This window comes from Brachyhypopomus gauderio, chromosome 7, assembly GCF_052324685.1.
Source record: "Brachyhypopomus gauderio isolate BG-103 chromosome 7, BGAUD_0.2, whole genome shotgun sequence".
In the NCBI taxonomy this organism is placed as follows: Eukaryota; Metazoa; Chordata; class Actinopteri; order Gymnotiformes; family Hypopomidae; genus Brachyhypopomus; species Brachyhypopomus gauderio.
In genome coordinates this window covers 18,841,827-18,864,383 of record NC_135217.1, presented here as the reverse complement: position 1 = coordinate 18,864,383, position 22,557 = coordinate 18,841,827, and the positions used below count along the sequence as shown (strand labels likewise).

General features: G+C 41.3%; 2 protein-coding genes across 5 annotated transcripts in view; one reads left to right on the top strand and one right to left on the bottom strand.

Moving 5' to 3' along the window:
* The window catches only part of slc4a2b (solute carrier family 4 member 2b), a 34,066-nt gene extending 25,866 nt beyond the window's left edge, over positions 1-8,200 (bottom strand). Inside the window, exons 1-5 of one of the 4 annotated variants that reach the window (XM_077012285.1) lie at positions 7,541-8,200; positions 7,378-7,467; positions 6,834-6,885; positions 3,338-3,614; positions 1,499-1,650 (exon numbers count right to left, since the gene is read on the bottom strand). In XM_077012285.1, coding sequence (XP_076868400.1) covers positions 1,499-1,558 — 60 coding nt within the window. In that variant the 5' untranslated portion in view covers positions 1,559-1,650; positions 3,338-3,614; positions 6,834-6,885; positions 7,378-7,467; positions 7,541-8,200. Of the gene's footprint in view, positions 1-1,498; positions 1,651-3,337; positions 3,656-6,052; positions 6,071-6,833; positions 6,886-7,377; positions 7,468-7,540 lie in introns of those variants that run through there. The other 3 variants (XM_077012287.1, XM_077012286.1, XM_077012288.1) reach the window with 3 other exon arrangements.
* On the top strand, positions 7,452-21,183 carry LOC143519155 (uncharacterized). The gene is made up of 17 exons (XM_077012290.1): positions 7,452-7,625; positions 8,797-8,903; positions 9,386-9,522; positions 10,058-10,218; positions 10,423-10,563; positions 11,134-11,563; positions 11,919-11,993; positions 12,705-12,795; positions 13,525-13,730; positions 14,331-14,573; positions 15,088-15,186; positions 15,348-15,541; positions 17,063-17,237; positions 17,358-17,514; positions 17,864-18,017; positions 18,364-18,475; positions 19,078-21,183. Exons 1-17 carry the CDS (start codon positions 7,611-7,613, stop codon positions 19,269-19,271), a joined length of 2,691 nt encoding a protein of 896 aa, XP_076868405.1. The 5' UTR covers positions 7,452-7,610; the 3' UTR covers positions 19,272-21,183.
* Positions 21,184-22,557: the final 1,374 nt, after the last annotated feature.

Below are 22,557 nucleotides of genomic sequence, written 5' to 3'. Positions count from 1 at the left end.
AACAAGCTCTTCTTTGAAGCACATTTACTGTATGTTCATAAAACAGACCTCACAATAATGCAACTTACATCCCTTATCACATGACTAGAGCTGGAAGAAGATATAGATTCAGTTTCATAAAACTGGGCCCTTAAACTGCAATTACTGACTTTCCGAGCTTCCCCCAAATCACACAAACAACATACAGTCATGGCTCAAGCAGTTTAATCATTACCTTTTTGCTTGTAATAAGGATAGTAGCCAATAGCAGCAAACCAAGTTACCCTCAATACACAATTTTTCTCTTTTGACACCAATCAGATTGTGCCATTCTGCAAGTACTGGGCCATAAACCAGATACACTGCCTACTTGTAAGTCATACATTTTTTATGAAATTTGATTAGGCAATTAAATTTCAGATAAAATCTGTAAGAATGAATGTGGTTTTATGTATCACGATGCTAAGGGAGTGATACCTTATTTTTACTTTATGGTTAGCACCTGTAGTTTATTTTCATACACATAATAATTATAATCCGTCCCATAGATTGATCCATTTTTCCTATACTTTACTCTAGTTAGAGTTGTATTGAGTTAAGTTGTTGGAGTAACAAACAGAATCTGGGACTGAATGAGCATTTTCTCACTGTAACTAAATTCAGGGTTGTTTTTAAGATTGTCAGCTGACTACAGTGTCAATCATCCAGTTTCACTTGATCAGCAACAGGTTTTTACTTCATTGCCCGTTGCCATTGCTATTGAGAGAATATGTTTTTATACAAAGAAGTATATACATTTGAAACTTGCTCTTTTTGCAAAACAAAGTGAAAAGGTATCAGTGAGAGAGATAGAGAGAGAGAGAGAGAGAGAGATAGCTGGAACTGGTTCCAAAACATGAACTGGAAAGAGCTGAATCAGCCCAGAGAGCACTTTCAGAGGATATGATGCAAACCAGGGAACAACCCGGGTGAGAGGGGGGCACTATGGGCCCACCACACAGCCCAGATTTCAAAAAGGAAAACAACAATAGATAGATAGATAGATAGATAGATAGATAGATAGATAGATAGATAGATAGATAGATAGATAGATAGATAGATAGATAGATAGATAGATAGATAGATAGAGAATGTCTTATCCGCTATATACCACTGCTCATGAATATCTCCAGAAATTCTGCACAAAGCAACTTTGAAGAATGCTAAAAATTAAAGATGCATTTACACTGTCATACATGTTGTGTCAGGAACTTTACTATGTGTGACTTAATACCACAGTGTATAGACGCTCAGTACATACAGTGTGCTATAGTAGGGTATTGTGGGAATAACATGTTTAGGTATTTATCATACTTCCAGTCATCATAGCCATTTTGAGTCATGTGCAGTGAAATCTGAAAGGTAATCTTAACTTCACGAAACAGTAGGTCATCATGTATACTTTTTGTGGGTCTTAAAACACACTGAAGTCAAAGTTGATGAAATACATTATAAACAAATAGTTATTCAGAGTACTTACATAGTGGGTGAGTACAGTCACATGATCAGTCAGCTGGCTAGCTGTCTGGAGATCGGCCATGCTGCAGGATATTGTGGAGGGACAGCTGAAACTTGACCTTAGCCTTTCTCTTTCTCACTGAAGTTCAAACAGGAGCTTAAGAACAACATAACCTGAGAGCAGAAAGCACAGAATGATTTATATACAGTGTAACACATAGTCTTATAGGCCAAGGTGTTCCTAATGTATGTCATAGCTTTTGAATACAAGAAAGCATATATTCTGTCTCAAATAGACACCGAGCTATCATTTTAGGGTATTTTTCACTCTGGTAATTTTAGTAAAATAATTACTTTATGCTTAGATCAAACTATTCTATTTAAGATAAAAGAAAGTATGAGATTAAATATATTAAGAGACTATGTAAAATAAATATAAACTATTATTAAATCTGCCCTTGTATATCCATAAAGTATTCAAAAGCAGAATATACAGATCTGAAAGAATAGTATCAGTTACCATTACAATATTCTTTACAGCATACTATAGCCTACTGTGAATTCAAAAGTAATAATAACAAAAAATGTAATGTTAATAACAACAGGAAGAAGAAGAAGACATTTCTTGTAATGGCAATTTTTTTTCCTAAACCGTAAAAGAAACGTGTCTTTTGTGTGTGTTAGCAAGGTCAATGCTATGATACAGCATCTAGCATGATTACTGTAGATCCAAGGTGCAATCTTAAGTCAACATCAAATGACAGATTAAAGTGGGCAGAGAACAAGGGAACAAGGAAGTGGTCAAGTCATGTGGTTGTGACTGTATGTAGTGCACACCAGAGGGAGGAAGACTACGGGTGAGGATGGAAACAATAGCACATTAGGCTGGATTTACTCTGCACGTTTCTTTAAACACACATGAATTAAATGTGTTATGGAATGCTAATCCCTGCTATTGAGTGCTATACTATGAAATAAGATAAACATTACAAATAGGCTATTGTTATATCATGACCAGTTTATCCAGCAGTACATGAGTTGGATAATTGAATGCTATGGGTATTGGAAGCGTCGCTGGACGTCATCTTGAAGAAGCCACTGTCAGGTAGCACACACATTATTACCTCTTTCTGTGCACTGGGTAATGGAAAAACAACATACTGAAAGCAACTCCAAGATGTGTTTCACAACATGAATCAAAATATTATATTTATATTATATTTATACTTTTGCCTGATGTGTCTAAATTAACCTAAAATAACTTTTAAAAAGCTTCAAGAGGCTCAATGTAACTTGTTCTGATCATGTTAACTATATTCATGCTTTTTATCATTTCTGTTTACATTTATACAAATTACAATTACACTTTTATATATCAATAGTTACTGAAAAACCACAGTAACACTAACTGAAACATTAAATGCAGCAGTAATGCTACTTAAGTATATACAGTAGTAGTAAATAAAATGCTTGAATGGAAAAAAAAACCCTTCTACAAAAAAACCCACTGAATTCAGAGGTGAAGCATGAAAGTTTTACTCTGGTCCCAAATGGCAGTTTCTATAAACCTGTCCAAATGCAAAGCTTGCTTTCTTTGACACAATGCTTTATGCTTTTTCAGTAAGTACAAAACTAGGTGTAACTGGAGGTAATGTGTACTTAACTTTTAATCAGGCCTGGCACACTGCCTAAAGCTAAACACAGCCTTAGAAGATAATGCAACTTGTCACTACACTGTTGGCCTAATAAAAACCCTAAATACCATAAATACCAAGTTTTTGGATATTACATCACCATTTTGCATCTGCATAATGAAATTTAAGAAACAGAGGAAAAGCTAATGAATTTCTTAGCGACTTACCGTAGTGTGTTAGTGCAGAGGCACTGCAGATGACATCTTACTGAAGACCAGTCACTGCACAAGGAAGTGCCCAGTGAGCGGGAGAACGTGAGGGAGAGCGGAAGAACGGGAAGAGGAATGCTTATCTGCTGCTCTGGGTTTGCCGACTGCTTCTCCTCCCACTCCAGCAGAGCCTCTTTGCACACACTGGTGGGTAGTTCCTTCCTCCAGCAAATTATGTTTCCTCCTCTGGACCTCTGATGTCCAACCATGTGATTACTACTCAGTAGTGAGTCAACTATAGCACGCAAGTGAGTGTACATATGTGTGTGCGCGCGCACACACACACACACACACACACACACACACACACACACACACACACACACACACACACACACACACACATTAAAATTACACAAGATCAATAGAGGCATAGTACTATGAATAAACATTATTATTTACATTTGTACAGACTTGTGTGAAAGCATTTTTTCTTCAACTTGTTGAATGTATTGTATTTTATGGACTGTGTATTTGTATTTGTTATGGTCAGACATATTCCAGCAGGAAAAACAGCCGACTGGACATCACATGTGTATGATTCGAATGGGAAATACAGGAATACGACACTCCAGTCAGCCCCTGCTTTATGTTTCCATATATTTTCCTAATGTGCAATCTTGACATATTTTAATCTATATTTTTCCATTTTATATATTTCCTAAGTGCTTACTATTTTACATGAATAAGTAAACTGATATGTTTTTTTACCATTATTATTTTTCAGCCATAAATAGCAAGAAGTCTAGGCAAGGACTTTCCATTAATGCTAAATGATAAAAGTATTGTTTGCAGCTCCGAAAACTTGTGGTATTGTCTTTTGCCATGTATCAGTTATATCCACAACACAACATGATCAATTTGCTCTAACTGGATATGGGGTGTGTGAGAATAAATTAAAATTGTGTGTGTGTGTGTGTGTGTGTGTGTGTGTGTGTGTGTGTGTGTGTGTGTGTGTTTTCAATTAATTTGCTACTGCAATTGAATTAATGTCACATTTAATTGTATTTTATTTCAAGAGGGACCGCTGGTGGCTATTGATAGGGTTGTTTTGGTCTAAATCTGGGATGGTAGGAACCAATGATCAGGAGTCATTTATGTTACTGTCTTTATAAGTAGCCTCTCCTCTTTCTCTCACAACTGTGACTTTTCACGTGCCTGTAGTCAGATTAAACAGTGTTCTGTCACTTGAAGAGACATGGCACTTTAGCACAGTGGTACCAAGTTTTTCAGGGGGAATGCCGAATGCAAAGCTTACATCAGCCACAATGTTCCTTCCAGGACAGTGACCAAGAGTCACACTGTTGGTGATTTGAACTGTACATACATTTTTATGTATAAGTTTTTCAGACCTCAGTTTCTGTTTCAGGTAAATGTGAACATTATTGAAGGTACACACATAGTATTCACAGGTAAATGTGAACATCCTTTAAACTATATGTGTGGTATTTTCAGGCAAAAGTGAACATCCTTGAAGTGTTATGTGTAGTATTTACAGGTAAATGTGAACATCCAAGAAGTGATATGTAGTATTTGCAGGTAAAAGTGAACATCCTTGATGTGATATGTGTAGTATATACATGTAATTTTGTGAACATCCTTGCAATTAAGTGTGTAGTATTTTCAGGTAAATGTCAACATCATTGCAGTTATGTGTGCAGTATTTTCAGGTAAATGTGAACATGCTTGAAGTTATATGTGTAGTATTTTCAGGTAAATGTCAACATCATTGCAGTAATGTGTGTGGTATTTTCAGGTAAATGTGAACTTGCTTATATGTGTAGACCCTTCAATACTCCCTAACCGAAGCAATTACTTAGAATCCGTGTGAACTTGTTAAGTGTTTTTTTATGTTCTCTTTTTATTGCATTTTCCAAATTATTTGGAACTAAACTTTTCAAAATAATTTGAAAATTATTTGAACTTATTTGAAAATGTTGGAAAAGACAAGATCAAAGTTATCATTCCTGATATAATTTCCTGTGTGGCGAGATAATTAGTGGGCGGAGGCCAAATTTGTGCAAGGACCATTCCTGTATCCTATGCCCTTTACTCTTGCACAATCGAACGTTTAATGCGCAGTTCACGTTGGTATAAAATGGCTGTTTAAGCCGAGGGGAAGAGAGACGTGCAACACACTCGGGTAAACGTGTGTTATTTCACAAAGGTAGAAAGGCACGTGTCTGGTGTGTGAGTGCAGCCTTTATCACAGTTAGGCCTTCTATGTGATCCCAGCCAGGGGAAGTGAGGAGAAGGGACTGCTATAAACAGAGACTGCTATCGTCATTGTATATGCCATGTTTTATTGTAAAAATGTTTGAGGGATTAAAGAAATAAGAACTTCATTGTAAATACATAAAGAAATGTTGTATTTCTTCTTTCAGAAAATAGTCTAAAATGAAGTTTAATATTGGTATGAAGGTCATTACTAGTATGCACGTAATCATGCCCATACAAATACCAAAATAAACAAAGTGTTTAGCTTTATGTCACTTTAAGGGTCCTGCTAATTCACCAAGAAGCAGATCATAACTAACCAGCGCACTGGAGCAAACTCACATTTCCATCAAACAAAAGGTAAGTCTGTCTTCTCACAGTCAAGCATGTTTAACTTGGAGATGAAAACCAGTGCCTACATAATAAGATGGAGAGAGAGGCCTGAAGGGCTCTTACCCTCAGACATAGCCAAAGAAGTACAACATCGTTCTCAGACCTGCTTCAGAAAACAGAGGAGGGGTCAGGGGACATTTCCACCCAAGGAGTGTGGGCTGATCAGCAGGTCAGCAGGAGGGGAGATCAGCTTTCGCTTGTACAAATAAGCTAATTAACTCTGGTGTTAGCTGGAAAAAAAAGGTTCTACATTTTCATGTCGATAATGCACAAATTTTTCCTTACACCTGACTAGGTTTTGTGACACATGCAGGTAATGTTTAATAATCTTACAGCAGTGCAGCATATGTGTTGCAATTGATTAATCTAAAGGTAATGAAACATTTACGAGTTTCCCAGTATCATGGGGGAAGAGGGGGTTATATAACTTTTTCACATAAGTCTGTGTTCAAAACTCAAAAAGTCTGCGTTCGTGCTTTTACAGATATCTTCCTGTACTGGTACTTATATATTTTTACGCTCCTTACTGAAATAGGAAAGTACTGTTTAATTCCCTGTACAAAAGATTTGCTTTTGTCCTTTTTTGGTGTTTAAGTTTTGAATCCAGCTAAGCTTAAATGTATGCTGGAGGTGTATTAATCACTGGGTATTTTGATTTGAACACACCAATAAACAATATAGAATACAATTACATTGTATTTACCACATTTACTTATATATCAAGTTCTAGGTAATTACTTTTAACAACATACATGTCTGACAGAACCTTGTCTTTACAGTTCAGTAAGTACCACCATATATTCTATATGCAGCCTGTATGTAAGATAATTTTTGCTTGACTTACTCCATACGAGGCTGTTGGGGGATGTTGGGGGATGTTGGGGGATGTTCTCTTGCTGTGGAAAAAGGGATAAACAGCACCATCTTCAGATGAAAGTTAAATAGTTACAGTGGCATTACACATATCCCTTGGTAAATGGGTGGGGAGATGCAACAACAAACATAGTTGAGTCTTTTAAGTACTTGCTTTATGAGCTACACAACTATATACCCGCTCCAAATTATTAATTTTTCCAGTATTTATTTGTCACCAAAGTATTTGAGAATTAATTACTTATAAATTCATCCATGAGTGACGTGACAGACAAATTAAGTTATTTAGGGTATATATTCAGAGTTGAGCCATTTGCTGCACGTGTGTGGATTGACTTTTTGTCATTGCTTGTCAAAATGCTGACACTAACTATAGCTTTATCCTCAATGTTATTGTGTCTTGTGTCATGCTTATAAAAATAAATGTTGCTATTGGGCTAATTAAGTAATATTTCATGTAAATAAAAGTGTAAATAACTATCCCTTTAGTCGTCAACCACCGTGCTTATTTTTACCTCATGTGGTAGTGATGTGGTCGCTGATCTCCCACACGTCGTCATCGGAACTTGTAATCTGCTTGTCGGTTGGCTCCACCCATTTTTTTACTGTGCAAAGTACTGTCACTGGACATTTTTTACAAGAAAATTAGTTTCACATCAACAGTTTTCCCCCACTTACCCGAGCTCTCAGACGGTTGTTCCGGGCGTAATCTGGTAGAAACGTCGGACTGTCACCAACAGCTGCGATAATGGAGTCCTCGCCGGTGAGATTTGGCCATTCAAACTTCCGTTCGACTTTGTCAACACACGGGAGGCTAGGCGGCTAGCTGGGGCACGGACCCCGACGTGTGTGTGTCGCTAGACGGCTAGCTGGAGCACGGACCCCGACGTGTGTGTGTCGCTAGACGGCTAGCTGGAGCACGGACCCCCGCTGTGTGTGTGTCGCTGGACGTCTAGCTGGAGCACAGACAGCTAACGCCTTAAACGAGACACGTAACCCTCCTAACTGTCGCTGTTTTGCGTATTGGTTTCTTCGTTAGCTGGTTAGCGTGCGTCCCTCCTAATAACAGACATGTAGCTGTGTCAGTTACTGTGCTTTGTTCTTTAATCTATTTAATAACCTAATAAAACGTTAAGTTGGCATGTGCACCTAGTGTACAACCATCTAGGTTTACTAAGCTGACGAACATGGTAGCGGACTATAACTAACCCAAGGGGGTGAAGAAGGGCCTTAGGCGTCCAGCAAACTTCGCTTCCTAACTAGACGATACAACATTACAACAAAATGCAAGGGCGCATTTCGCAATGTAATGCCATAAATGTTTAAACAATTAGGTACTGTTTAGCTAGATAATTGTTAAGGAGCTACAGCGGTCTTGGCCTGCCCCCTCTTTCATCACAGTGTGTTTAGCTGACCCCTGCTGAACTTGTAGGGGGGTGGGTGTTAAAAGGTACTGCTGTATTTTACTGTTGTGTACTATGCTGTGATGTTGAGGCAAACGATTAGTTCCTGTGTAGGCAAAAATAAAACGCAGAAGTGTTAATGCAAGTGAGGTTGTTCGGATATTCAACCGTGAAATGTTTTCCAGGGTTTCACAAATGGGTGGTCCAGTACTGAAGGCTGTGTCTGAAATCCTTGCATCACCACATAAAAAAAACTGTAACGTGATTGTGGTTTAGTTGTGAACGTTATGTACAAATTTGATGAAGACTCTGTCAACTACTTCAAACACCTTTCTTCTTTGTATGCATAATGCATCAGGTTGAACTGTTAACTAGTTAACGGAGTTGGATTTCATTAACGATACTGAGCGTGTACATGAATGGTGGCTTGCCAGGTTCGCGGATGTGCAGTAAAGACGTGTATCTTATGGCCTTTGATGCAGTTTATTGAACTTTTACACTGCATCTGTTTTGTTGCTTTTGTTTTTGCAGACAATTGGTGAGTTCCTGCAGACACTCAGTGAAATGGGCTTCACTGAAAACCAAATACAGTCTGCCATTCAGGCTGGATGTTTGTCTGTTCCAGAGGCGGCAGAATGGTGAGCTTGTGTCCGCATCACAATATGCTCTAATTACACATTCATTCACTCCTCAGTGTCCCCTCAAAATTGTATACTAACACGGTTTTTCTGAAGTGTAAATGTACATTTGCAGTATTTCAGTGTAAACTGGGCAGTTCTGTGCACAGTACCTATGCTGAGGTCTGTTCCTATCATATAACATTTATCCAGAACTGTGTGTTTGTGTTTTAATGTCCTCTACAATGTGGAGCACCTTAGCTTTTGTTTAATTGATTGACACATATGTGTGGGTGTGTGAGTGAATGAGGGATTGTGGGATCAAATTAGTGGATCTGAATGAATTAAATAATTCATACACACACACACACACACACACACACACACACACACACACACACACACATATATATATATATATATATATATATATATATATATATATATATTTATATGTAATTCACACACACACACACATACTTCCTGTTGGATTGTGTTGGTAGGCTTGTGCACGATGGCAGTCCAAGGCACAGGCTGGTGAAGCAGCCACAGTCATCCGCTGGTGCGTTCTCTGCGTTTAACCCCCCCAAAGATGCCCCAGGGTGTAGCACCTCTGCTGCTCCACAGTCAAAAGGAACCGGTATGAGTTCTACATTTTTACTACATTCACACCGGGTTATCTCTAAGAGTGTTTGCGCTGTCGCATTGTGCGTGAGTTCATTGGAGGAAGTAAATGTGTCATGTAACATTAATCAGTTGGGTTTTTTAAGGTTTAATGGGCTCAGGCATTTAATTAGTGTACAGTTAAAGCCATTATTCGACAACACTGACAGTTGGATATTGTTGATTATGAAGATTTTGTCGTAACAAGGTGATTACCCTTTATCCCCATGCCCTCTTTATTGTGCATCCACTAAGTATCCAGCAAGCAATGTATTACTGAGGGAAAACATTGTCATTACAAGCAGCCCCATGTGAATAATTGCTTGTATACCAGCTTTAGCTACTTAGCTATGTGCACATTAGACATGGCGTCATACATTGGGCTCTGCTGCAGTAATCTGAAGCAGTTTGAGTGACTCCATCTTTATCTTTTTCTACTTTGTTTTATCATGAGCTACAGATTCTGATGCAAATAAAAAAACTGATTGTTCTGTGCATTGTTGTGTTGGAAGGTCTGACTTTAGTCTTGAATCCCGCTGCTATGGCCCCAGGAACAGTACAAGAGCCCCCGCCAGTAGAGTCACGCATCAAACAGGACACCAGCAACTTTCAGGAACAACAGAGACAACGACTGGCAAAGGAGGTTCAGGTGGAAAGGAAACAAAAGAAACAGGTACACGAGATTGACAAGAGTGACATTACGAGCAGATATGGCATTTTTCTGAGTGAAATTGGTAGTCTACCTTACAATGCACACTTGTGATTATGGAGTTGAGCGAGATTGGAGCTTTCAGATTGGAGCTTTCAGATATGTTTAAGATATGTTTCAGATACGTCCTCATCCCAAAAACATGACAGTACTGCCTGCTGTCCTCAGGAGCGTGAGTTGATTCTGAAGAGGATAGCAGAAGACCGGCACAGCCAGCAGGACAAGGCCCTGACCTCCCCACCCAAGGCTCAGGAACAGAGGCTGGGTGGGCAGGTCCACCCCAGCATTGACAACCAGTGCACCCTCATGGTGAGGTATTGGATGACAAAAGTGCATTGTGTGCCTTGGCTAAGCCTACTAATACCCTATTAGTGTAGTGACCGTGCCTCTCCCATGGGGACGTTCTGGACATACACAGCACCCTGTACTAATAAGCGTGCTTGGACAAGACTCCTAAGACCACCTATTTGGCTATTTACAATATATGGAATTGTAAATTTCTCTGTAAAAGCACTTAGACAGATGGACAGATTTAGCTTATTGATCATGAGGAACTTCAGTGGTAGGACTTTAGCAGCACGTCCATGCATGGACCTGTGTTGGATGAGCAAACCATGCACCATCCACCTTCTGCTGTCTTACCCGTCTCCATTTAATTGAGAAGTAAACTGCACTGAAAGGATCACCATAAAACCTGATACACATTACATCTTAATCACAATGACCAAAAATAACCCAACGATGACAATATGAACACTATTACCAGTGGATTTTGGATAGGCCTGAAGGTAATGTAATGGTGCTGTCTTGATTGAAGGATCATGTATTTTTCCTCAGTTGTGCTAATTAGTAATATCTACTTCTTTGTCTTGTGTGCAGATCCGTCTCCCCTCCGGCGCGTCCATGCGTGAACGTTTCCCGGCCGACTCTTCTCTGAGCAGCGTTGTGGAACACATTGCTTCTCAGCATCCGTCTCTACCGGCCTTCACCCTGGTCCAGGGTTTCCCCCGGAGGCGCTTCAGCGAGGCAGAGCTGGCCTGCTCCCTGCACTCACTGGGACTGACTCCCAACGCATCACTTTGTGTACAGGCCGTGACCCCTGTGAGTTCCCAGGACGCGGCCCCCCCTACGGGCCACGTGGCTGATGAGCAGGAGAACCCTGCTGCACAGCCCACTGACCCACAGCAGCAGGAGGCCGCCGGATTGGACCAGCCGGGAGCCCCGCAACCCTTTCCTCACCAACTCTGGGCAGAGGCAGCAGAGCATGCTGGGATACAACCTCCACACTCAGGAATTTCTCACCACTGGGGTATAAACCAGTGCCACTCAGTGCACAAATACTTTATGAACTAATAATAATAATAATAATAATCTTTATTTGTATAGCACCTTTCATACATACATGCAACTCAAAGTGCTTTACAGTATAAATAAAAAGAAACATTAAAAGGAGATAAGACAAAAAGAAAATCTGAATCTGAAGCTTTTAGTCCGCTGACCATGGCTAGAGTGCGCAGACGTGACGAAACAAAAGGGCTTTTAGAATGAATTGACATTAAATGTTTTTCTTTGACCATACAAATGTCTTGTGCACCACTCTGGCCAACTAAGGTTTTGGAATAATTGAAGTGAGTTCTTTAATTGAAGTGGTCTCTGGTTGGCAGGGCGTGGGCAGCGTCTGGTGTCTGGTGAAGCTGAGGATGAACTGCCAGAGGAGGCAGCAGAGCCGCTTTTCAACGGTACTGAAGCCCAGTTCAATGAATCACAATGTCTGAACCAAAACACAGTGAATCGCGGAGTGTAAATCCCAACACGGTGAATCTCAAAGCCTGAACCCAAACACAATGAATCACACAGCCTGAATCCAAACACAGTGATTCACAGTGACTCAGAATGACACAGTGAATCCCAGTTACGGAAGCTTATGTGCGTGAACCCTAATGAATCTTAAAACCTGAACCAAATGATGATGTAGCTTGAACCTGAGCGTAATGAAACACAACAAACCCTGAAAGACAACATTACTGGCAAACCCTGAACCAAATCATTACAGAAACCTTACCCCAAATATTGACAAATTGTATAGCCTGAACACAAACATACATTCTTCCTGTAACTTGTTTGTCTCTCTGTTCAATGACCTTGGCTGATCACATAATCTCATACTTCTCCTTGGTTTGCCTCTGAACTATATGAAGTCTGTAGGTGGGCATCTTTATTTGATCAAATGCAGAAATACTTTAAATACTTCCTTCTCTTCTCTTCACTCATGAACACCAGCAGAAGTGTTATACCCAAAAACCTGGCCTGTTTTCTCTGCAAGTTTGTCCTAATCCAGTGTAATTCTTCTGCAGGTCTGTCCTGACTCAGTCTGCTTTCTCTGCAGGTCTGTCCTGACTCAGTCTGCTTTCTCTGCAGGTCTGTCCTGACTCAGTCTGCTTTCTCTGCAGGTCTGCCTCCATTTCTTCCCTACCCTGAGCATAGGATCAGAGGTGGGGTAGAGCCTCCACATTTCTGGCCAGACCAGGGAAACAGACTCAGGTAGAAAATCTAGAAACTGATCAAACCTCCTGAACCTTTTCCCTGCACTTCATCTCCGGTCACAATATGTATGTTTTATTAAATGACAAAAGTAGTGGCTTGTCTAAATATGAAAATGTGATTAATTTACATATTTAACATAAATGGATTAAAACATCGACCCCTCATATCCTAAATCTAAGTAACCGTGGCCCAAATGGCACAGCATTTATATTTTTGTAACGTGGGGTTCGGATGATGTCGAGACCGAGGTGTTGCTTTGACAAAAAAAGTTAGTGAATACAGTGCGTTAGTGCGTATCAACATGAAACAAACGCAACAGGGATTTGACTCAACAAAGACAAGCGACGGGCACAACATGGACATAGACATGAAACATGAACATGAAACTACACACAAACGAATGAAGGCAGGGGTCAGGGGTCGGGCTGTACCCTGACATTTTACTGGGAAAACTATTCTAATGATGCTTAATCACATTTTAATTTTGGTGGTATATTTTTGTTGTTGTTCTCACTATTATCATCATTATTATTAGTAGTAATTGTAATTAATTACTAAATGTCAAATGGCATAACAGTAATTGTTATTTTTCAGTAATTGTAATTATTCAGCTTGTATTACAATTATATTGTGTGTGTGTCTGTGTGTGTGTGTGTGTGTGTGTGTGTGTGTGTGTGTGTGTGTGTGTGTGTGTGTGTGTGTGTGTGTGTGCCTCTGCCTCTGCAGGGAGCCTGTGGCTAATGAGCCAGCGTCCCCAGAGGAGAGCCGAATGCCAGGACAAGCTGCAGCAGAACGTCTCCAGCGAGCAGGACGTGTAGACGAGCCGCAGGCCCCGTCCAGACAGCCTTCCCCACCTAAGAAAGCCTTGAGGAGCCACAGCGTGCCCTCCCTCTGTGCCCTGGCCAAGCGGGCCACGGTCTCTCTCATGACAGGTCACACAAACAACACGTCTTCCTGCTGTTGTTGTTCAACTTTAGGGTGAACTAACAAGCCGCATTCTGCAAATTCAGCCACTACTACATCCAGTCCAGGACTGGGTTAAGAATCAGCCGGGTGATCCCTTAATGTAGTCGAACAACAGGCCACAGTGTAGCCAGACGGACATCGGCTACAGAGTTGATAAACAGTTTGGGTCAGTCAGAGAAACTACAAGCTACCAAAGCCACTCCAAAGAACAGATCTCTTTCTCTCCCAAACATGTTCTCTGTGGAAATGAGTCATAAGTAACAAAATCATAATGAAAAACAATAATGCAGTAAAATAGTAAATAGAGATTAAATAAAGTATCAAAAGTGCTGCTCTGTCATTCTGTCTCCCTGCCACCTTCTTTTTCTCACCTCCTTCTCATCCCTCCTCTCTCCTGCTCCTCTCTCTCTCTCTATTGCTCTTTCCCTCTTTTTCTCCCCCTCTCTGTCTCCCCTCCTCCTCGTCCCTCCTCGTCCCTGTCCAACTGGCACTCTCTCCCTCTTCTCTTTCTCCCTCTTTCCCTCTCTTTCTCCCCCGTCTCACCTCCCTATTTTCTACCCGTTCAGCTCCGAGGATGCAGTACACCAGTAGTCTCTCTGGCCTGACCCCACAGCTGGCCGAGCTTCTGCTGGGACACATGGCCAGTGAGCGTCTCCTACGGCCACGCACGCTCGAGCTCTTCTTTGGCTGCCCTCTCGGGAAGTTTGTCCTAAACAGCTACCCGTATGCCACCAATGAGCTACTGCGACAACTCAGGGCCTTCCCCGCCCTGAAGCACCTCAGCCTGGTCAACTCACAGCTCATCACTGGTGGGTGAGTGTGTGTGTGCAGGTGTGTGAATGGTCAGGACAAAAATGTCCTGACTGTTTAGGAGAAAATGGCTAATGTACCAAAATAACCCTTACAAAGTGCTTTTTACAAATGCCAGAATTCATCTTTTAAAATGGTAAGGGGTGACCATTTTATTTTGTGGGATGTTTAGTTTTAGGATTATGCTTTGAAAAAATTTATTACATTTCTTGTGTGTGTGTGTGTGTGTGTGTGTGTGTGTGTGTGTGTGTGTGTATTTGCACGTATACACCCATGTATACCCATTTGAGTGCATCTATTTTTTCTGTGTTTGTGTAGGCTGTGCAAGTGGGCTTGTGTGTGTGTGTGTGTGTGTGTGTGTGTGTGTTACACCCATCAGTCTGTCCAGAGTCTTAGTGGTACATTTACAGTCCTGCATAAGGTTGCATATAGTAAATAGTAAGTGATGGTGCCACATATTTTGGCCTTGTTGCGTGTGGAGTGATGGAGTGTGTGTTTGTGTGTGGTCCTCAGATGCTGCGCTGTCAGTGTTGTCCGGCCTTCTGAAACTGCAGCATCTAAACCTCTCGTCCTGCAACAAGCTCACGGACTGCTGTCTGCAGCACATCTCCAGTAAGCCGCTCTTCCCCACCCCTTACCGGCCTATCACAGCCCACAGCAGCCGAAGGACGATCACAGCCGCGTTGCCAGTACAAACTCAGTATGTCTGCTGAGACGATAACCCCTTCGTCTTGATTTAAAGCAAGAGTTGTTTCCCTGTGTTTTACACTCAGATCTGAAGTGTCTGTCGTTCCTGGCGCTGGATAAGACCAAAGTGAGTGACGCAGGCCTGCTCCCGTTCCTGCGCTCTGCCCCCCCCGCGCTCTCCCACCTCAGTCTGAACGAGACCGCCGTCACCGAGGCGACCCTGTCGGCCCTGCCTACCTGCGTGCCCCAGCTCCGCCTGCTCAGCATCGCGCGCACCATGGTAACCGCCGTCCCCCCCGACGCGTGGAGGACCGGTGTGCTGTTTCAGTCACCTTCTCCACACCTGCTCTTGAATCCTCGCTGTCTGTCTGAATACTGACCGACAGCATCTGAGGAAGTGAATGTGAGAAGGAATGTTTATATGTAGGCACCGATGTGTTGTTTATTTGTCCTGTCAAGTGGCACAATGTTATATGTAATAACACGGAAAACATTCTAAACATTCTTACCATGCACTCCAAACATTCTCGCTATAGTTATGCTGATTAAAATAATTAAGCAAATTATGATACTTAAGATAGTTATGATAATTAAGATTTTTGGTATGTTAGTGATCGGGTAGGCAGCAGTATGAGTGCTGAGGTCATTTGGTGAGCAGTTAGCGAGTCTCTGTGGAGTCTCAGTGGAGAACAGTTCTGGGCTGCTAGAAGACGTGGGAGGAAGAGTGACTCTTCAGACAGGATGGCTGTGTTTTCCTCTACGTGTCAGACGTGAGGGGCAGCATTAGGAAGCTGCTGTATCTATGGGTAGTATGGTTGGTTTAGCCTTGGTGAGATGCAGGCAGCTGAACGTTGCGTGATGGTGGATAGCTCGTGGAGACCACTGGACAGAATTGCAGTCGGGCAATCGTGGGCAGTCGTGGCCTGGTGGTTAGGGAACTGGTCTTGTGACCGGAGGGTCGTGGGTTCGATCCCCAGACCTGAGGCCTTTAACCCTCAATTGCTCACTTGTATAAAAAATGAGATAAAAATGTAAGTCGCTCTGGATAAGGGCGTCTGCCAAATGCCATAAATGTAAATGTAAATTGCAATAGCTAACCAGGACAAACAAAAGCTTAAAAATTTTAAACATTCCTTTGGTATTGGTCATATATTTTGAATTCTCAATTATGTTATTCCTCAAATCAAAATTCTACACTGCTTATTTTTCCTGGTTTCTACTAAAGATCATACTGTAATCCCGTAAACACTGCACTCTGCACCAACCTGTAATCCCATAAACACTGCACTCTGCACTAACCTGTAATCCCATAAACACTGCACTCTGCACCAACCTGTAATCCCATAAACACTGCACTCTGCACCAACCTGTAATCCCATAAACACTGCACTCTGCACCAACCTGTAATCCCATAAACACTGCACTCTGCACTAACCTGTAATCCCATAAACACTGCACTCTGCACCAACCTGTAATCCCATAAACACTGCACTCTGCACTAACCTGTAATCCCATAAACACTGCACTCTGCACTAACCTGTAATCCCATAAACACTGCACTCTGCACTAACCTGTAATCCCGTAAACACTGCACTCTGCACCAACCTGTAATCCCATAAACACTGCACTCTGCACTAACCTGTAATCCCATAAACACTGCACTCTGCACTAATCTGTAATACTGTAAACACTGCACTAATTGTCTACCTGTTGATCTGTTCAACTGTCAGCATTTTTCTCTTCATTCATTTGTTAAATGAATGAGCTGCCTGTGTGTGAGTGTGTTGCGTCTCTCTTGCAGGTGAGTGATGTGTCCTCTCTGGTGGCGCTGCCCTGTCTCCACACGCTCCACCTGGACGGTACGAGGGTGCGGGAGGACTCGCTCCGGGTCATCGCAGCACTGCCCAGCATCGCGGCTCTCAGCATCGCCTCCATCCCAGTCGCCGATGGCAACCACACACTGGAGATCATTTCTGGTGGGTCCTGTGCGGGGACTATGTTTTTATCCAGACTTTATATATGCAGCAATTCCCAGTTAAAACAAAAACGTCAAAGACAAACTTCAACAGAGCGTCCATCGTCTCCGTGCGCTGCAGGTCTGAGACTGACCCAGCTGACCCTGCCTGGACGTCTCTCAGTGACTGACGCTGGACTGCCATACCTGGCCAAGCAGACCCTGCTGACCGAGCTCGACCTGACCGACTACACACAGCTCACGGACCAGGGGATCAGCCACCTCGCCAGTATGACCCGGTACATGTGCCTCGTGTCAGGAGAGCAGGAATGCTGCCATATGATGTAACCAACCTTTTAAAGACTTTTTAGTGTGGGCCAGTAACACAGGTGTCCTGCTATTACTGCTACTACTATTAATAATTATAATAATAACAATAATTGTTGTTGTTGTTGTTGTTGTTGTTGTTGTTGTTGTTTTTGGCCTTTGGTTCTTTCAGGTATTATTTGATTTTAGTCAAATAGCATACGGCCCAGTAGGTGTTTCAGCGGACAGCTTAGAAAATCTGAACAGCTTGATGTACTTCTCATAACCCGCTGTGGCAATGCACCTGACCTTTGTCCATTGTCCTCTCCTGTCATGCGATAGGCTGAAAAAGCTGTCGCTTAGCAACACTCAGGTGAGTGATGTGGGGCTGGCCAGCCTGAAGGGATTGCGGGAGCTCCTGGAGCTCTGCTTGAACCGCACCGCCGTCACCAGCCGAGGTGTAGCTGCCGTGGTTACGCACCTGCCATACTTACAGGTACCCCAGCCCCAGGGTTTGTCTTTAGCTTTGGTATTTCATATTGTTTATATTGTCCCAGCTGCAGGTGAGCACTCGTGTTGTAAAGGAAAGACCTATATATTTCCCCAGCAGTATCAACCAGTGTCACCCAGTAGCTCTAGATAACATGCCTAGATAGCAGCAGTGTGTACTTAAGGGTACTGGTCATGAGGATATACACATGAAACCCATTAATACACAGTTTCATATTTGTCAGTATTAAAACTGATCTTCAGATACTATAGAAGTCAGCTGGCATGGTGAGGTCTGTCTGTGTGCTTGTTAGTATGCACCTGTGCACTTATGGAATATTTGTGATGTGAAGGTAATCGGTTTGGCCAGCACACCTGTGGGAGACACGGTCCTGAAGCGCGGTGTTGTTCACTGCACCCAGCTCCTTAAACTCAACCTGAGCAGAACCCGCATTACCGACCATGGTGAGAATTACCCCACCACCTCACAGACCGTCATCACACCTAACACTCTACCTCACAGTGTTACCTCACGGCGTTACCTCACAGCTTTACTTGAAAGGCATTTACTGTAGTAAAATAGATGGGTTTACTGAGTGTAGTAAAATAGATGGGTTTACTGAGTCTGTAGTAAAATAGATGGATGGGTTTACTGAGTGTAAAAAAAAGTACTGAGTAAAATAGGGTTTACTACATTTGTAATGAAATAGATGGGTCTCCATATGATTAGTATTTTTAAGCTTTAAATAGCATACATGTTGGGACATATATTTATATATAGTACACAAAGTTTCCAGTATCATACAGAACCTAGAAATTTGTGTATTATCATTCCACCAATGCTTTCTGATTGTAGTGATTGTAAGTGGATGTTATATGAGAATATTTACATTTACATTTTCGGCATTTAGCAGACGCTCTTATCCAGAGCGACTTACAAAGTGCTTTGAATATAGAGTGTATATAAAGTGTATGCGCAGGAAGAATCTTGATAGTCGAGTTTAAACCCACAGCCGTGCCCAGACACACCTCTGCAAATCATGTCTCTTTCACTTTCACTCCTCCAGGGTTGAAGTTCCTTTATCGTATGCGACTCAGTCAGGTGAATCTGGACGGCACAGGCGTGACACTAGAGGGCGTCAGTGAGCTGGTCACCGCCTGCCCTCACCTCACCAGCGTCCGAGCAAGCAACACCCGCACCATCCCCGCAGAGCAGCAGTCGGACGACGATGACGGTGCAGCTGGTGTCCTGATGCCCTGAGTCCATTCTGTCCTCTCCTACAGTCCATCTAAAGCGCACAGGAACACGATACTTTCTTTGCTATAAAGTGGTGACTTTTCAAGCCTGTGGGCCAGGTTGGTACTGCTCAAGGGTCATCAGCCGCCTGAGGTGTGTTGTTTTTTTTTTTTTTTTTGGTTTGGTTTATTTTTTTGAGCAAATATTGATTCATACATAGAACATATTTACATACATATATACATATTTAACAAAATGTATTTTTAAATATGGACATTACTGTTGTAGAAATTATTTGCAAAAAATAAAATGGCATAATTAGGTTGATAGGTAGGGCACATTCACATGGCTGAGCAGGCTTGAATCAGAAGATGATGGGGAACTGTGGCCATGCGGGAGTGCACAGAGCTGTCTGAAGCAAGCGCTTCTCTAACCTGATTTAAAAGATTGAGCTTAGAATGCCATGTCTATTTGTACAGGAATTTCAGGCAAATATTTCACTATAAATTGTTTACTGGTGATGTTTAAGGCAGACACACTAGGTAGCTAATGACTTGAGCACCTGGATAATCAATGATATTGCTAAACATAATAGCTAATGAATAGGGCTGAGTGTAAATAAATGTTAATAAGTTTGCACCCAAACACCACCCATTAAGTCTGTTCTTTTGCTGGGAAAAGTTGATACATCTTGTGGGGTTTTTTTGTCCTTTCATATGAACATCCTCTAACTCAGGTCAACAATTTTTTGGACATCAGTGTAAACATTCTCTCTGTGATCATCTAGAATTCCTGATTCGTCATGGATGAATGAATACAAGGAAGGACAGCTTCAGCCAGCAGTTTAGGGCAGTCAGGGAGCTTTCTGTATTATTTTGGTGTTTATGTTGTGTTGTACAGTCAAGCTTAATCCTCGGCTGCATTGTGTTATAGGTGTTGGAATTTAAACAATCCGTGTAGTTAAATGTTTGTGTGGGTTAGGGGTTTTCTGCACAGTTGTGGCTGAGTATGTGATAAATAAGGCCATATCTACCACCCATGGACATCGCCGTGACTATTCTTTGTGTATTCTTTATATGCACAGTTATGGTAATGAGTTGCATACTGCTGATTTAAATGCACTAATATGATTGGGCAGCAGTTTATTATCTGAGTGTGATTTTAGTGTAAAAGTTAAAGTGTAATACATAGAGAATGTATTTGCTTGATGAAATGGTTAAAGGAACAGGGCTATAACGGTTATGCTCTTGTCTTGGTTCGAAAATGTTTATATACAAGATTTGTGACAATTGCAGTGAATATTTAGTGGCCAACACACATTAGGCAAATTCTTAGTACACATTTTAACAGGTAGAGCCTACTCCAAAAGGTGCAGTAAAGCAAAAAACGCCCTCTACTGGTCAGCATGCTGAACATTCTCTGCACTTTGGAACAAGCCTAAACATGAGTGGAACGTGAATACTGGGCAAAGCACTTGTGATGGCGCAGAAATAAGTGACAACATAACAAGGATTTAAGAGGTTGGTGTGAGAGAGGCCCTAACCCTAACTAAACCATGTAAACCAATGTTGTGACTGTAAGGTCTTCTCACTGTGCTTGTAGCTTCAGTCACCTGATGTTTAGGCAATTAAAGCTTCTTGCCTGGCATACATGTTAACAGCAAATGTTTTTCTTTTTTAGTGCATGCTTTGTACATTTTTAGTGAAATCATAGATCATATTCTTTTGATTATCCAGGCTTGTACTGTCAGCAATAATATATAGAAAAAAAAAACTTGTAAGCTTCACAGTACAAAAATGTTATTTGGTATAACAGTCATGGCAAAGTCAGTTTGTAAAAGAATTTGTAAAAACTCTGTACCTAGGCATTTGAAGATATTGTCTATTCTATAAATTTTTTATTTTGCTACCATTAAAGGACTTTGTATAAACACTGACAGACAGGCTTTTAACTGTTTTAACTGTGTTCACACTCTTTGGGTGAGCTGGACACCCTCTACTCAAAAACGTTTTGAACAATCATTTCACCAGCTTCCATTTTTTCCCTTGACTCTGTAGATGTTCTCAGTACGTCCGTACTCAGAGAGAGGTCTGGGTAAGTTCCCTATGAGCTCATCATAGTCCCATGCAAAGAATAATGTAATAACTTATGTAGAGTACATAAGATGAAAAGTTGTTTATAAAGAAGGCCCAAGTATCTTAGCTTACTTAACAATCCAAAGCCTATTGTAACATCATAGAAAGCATGGCTAGATCAAAGAGCCATCAGGATATCTCCGATCTAATTCATCTATTGGAGAATAAGATAATCCATTATTAGTCCCACAGTGAGGAAATTCACAATGAAAGGATGAAAACTATAATAGAAGAAAGTAGATACCTAGCCATAGCACGCTAGCTACATCTTGTTTGTAGTAGTGCTGTCAATTCCAGGTGCCGCAATTAAAAGTCCTCACCAGGATTTTGCTCAGGCTTTCTGGATTGTGTTGATTCCACTAATTTTACCTGGATTGCTAATTAGAAAATCTAGCAAGCTTGAGCAAAATCCTGGTGAGGACTTTTAATCGCGGCACCTGGAATTGACAGCACTAGTTTGTAGCTTTTAATAGCTCTAAAATATTAGATAAGTCTTGAGGTAGTGCTTCAGTGCTACAGTCAGTTCATTCAAACATCATGTAAACATCCTGGCTATCTTGTAGAACAGTGCAGAAAACCACAGCATGTTTTCTAAATCCTGACTTTTACCAGCAGTCTCACTTGATAATGTCATCAGAATTATGTCACCCTGACACACCAAAAAAAATAAATCAAAAAACAAACATAGCTGCAAATCACAATGCTGCCAGAAATCTGTGACATAGTTATTACAACTTGACATCAAAGGACAAATAATTATCCAACAGCTTATGCACATTTGAGTAATAAGCATTTATGTATGTCAGTTGTCTTAAAACACTTGTGCAAGTGTCCTGTCCTGTCCTGTAGTGTTACCACAGGGGTTTTTGTTTGTTTTTTATATTCCTATCAATGCATATACTGTATCTTGGAGGAAAATCCAATTTGACATTTACACAGTTAACGATCTGGTTTATTATCTTTTCATGTTTAAATGCAAAGTTGTATGGCAGACATACAGAATCCTTCTGTGGTCTGAAGTCCAAGTTGGATAAGCGCTTTGGATGAGTCTTCCCTGTCAACTGGATCCCTGTGAACACTTAATGATCCTCTTATCAAGAAGCAGGGGTAATACAGTCTGTTAATTTATTATACATTTAATAATCAAAAATGAATTAAACATTTGAAAAATTATA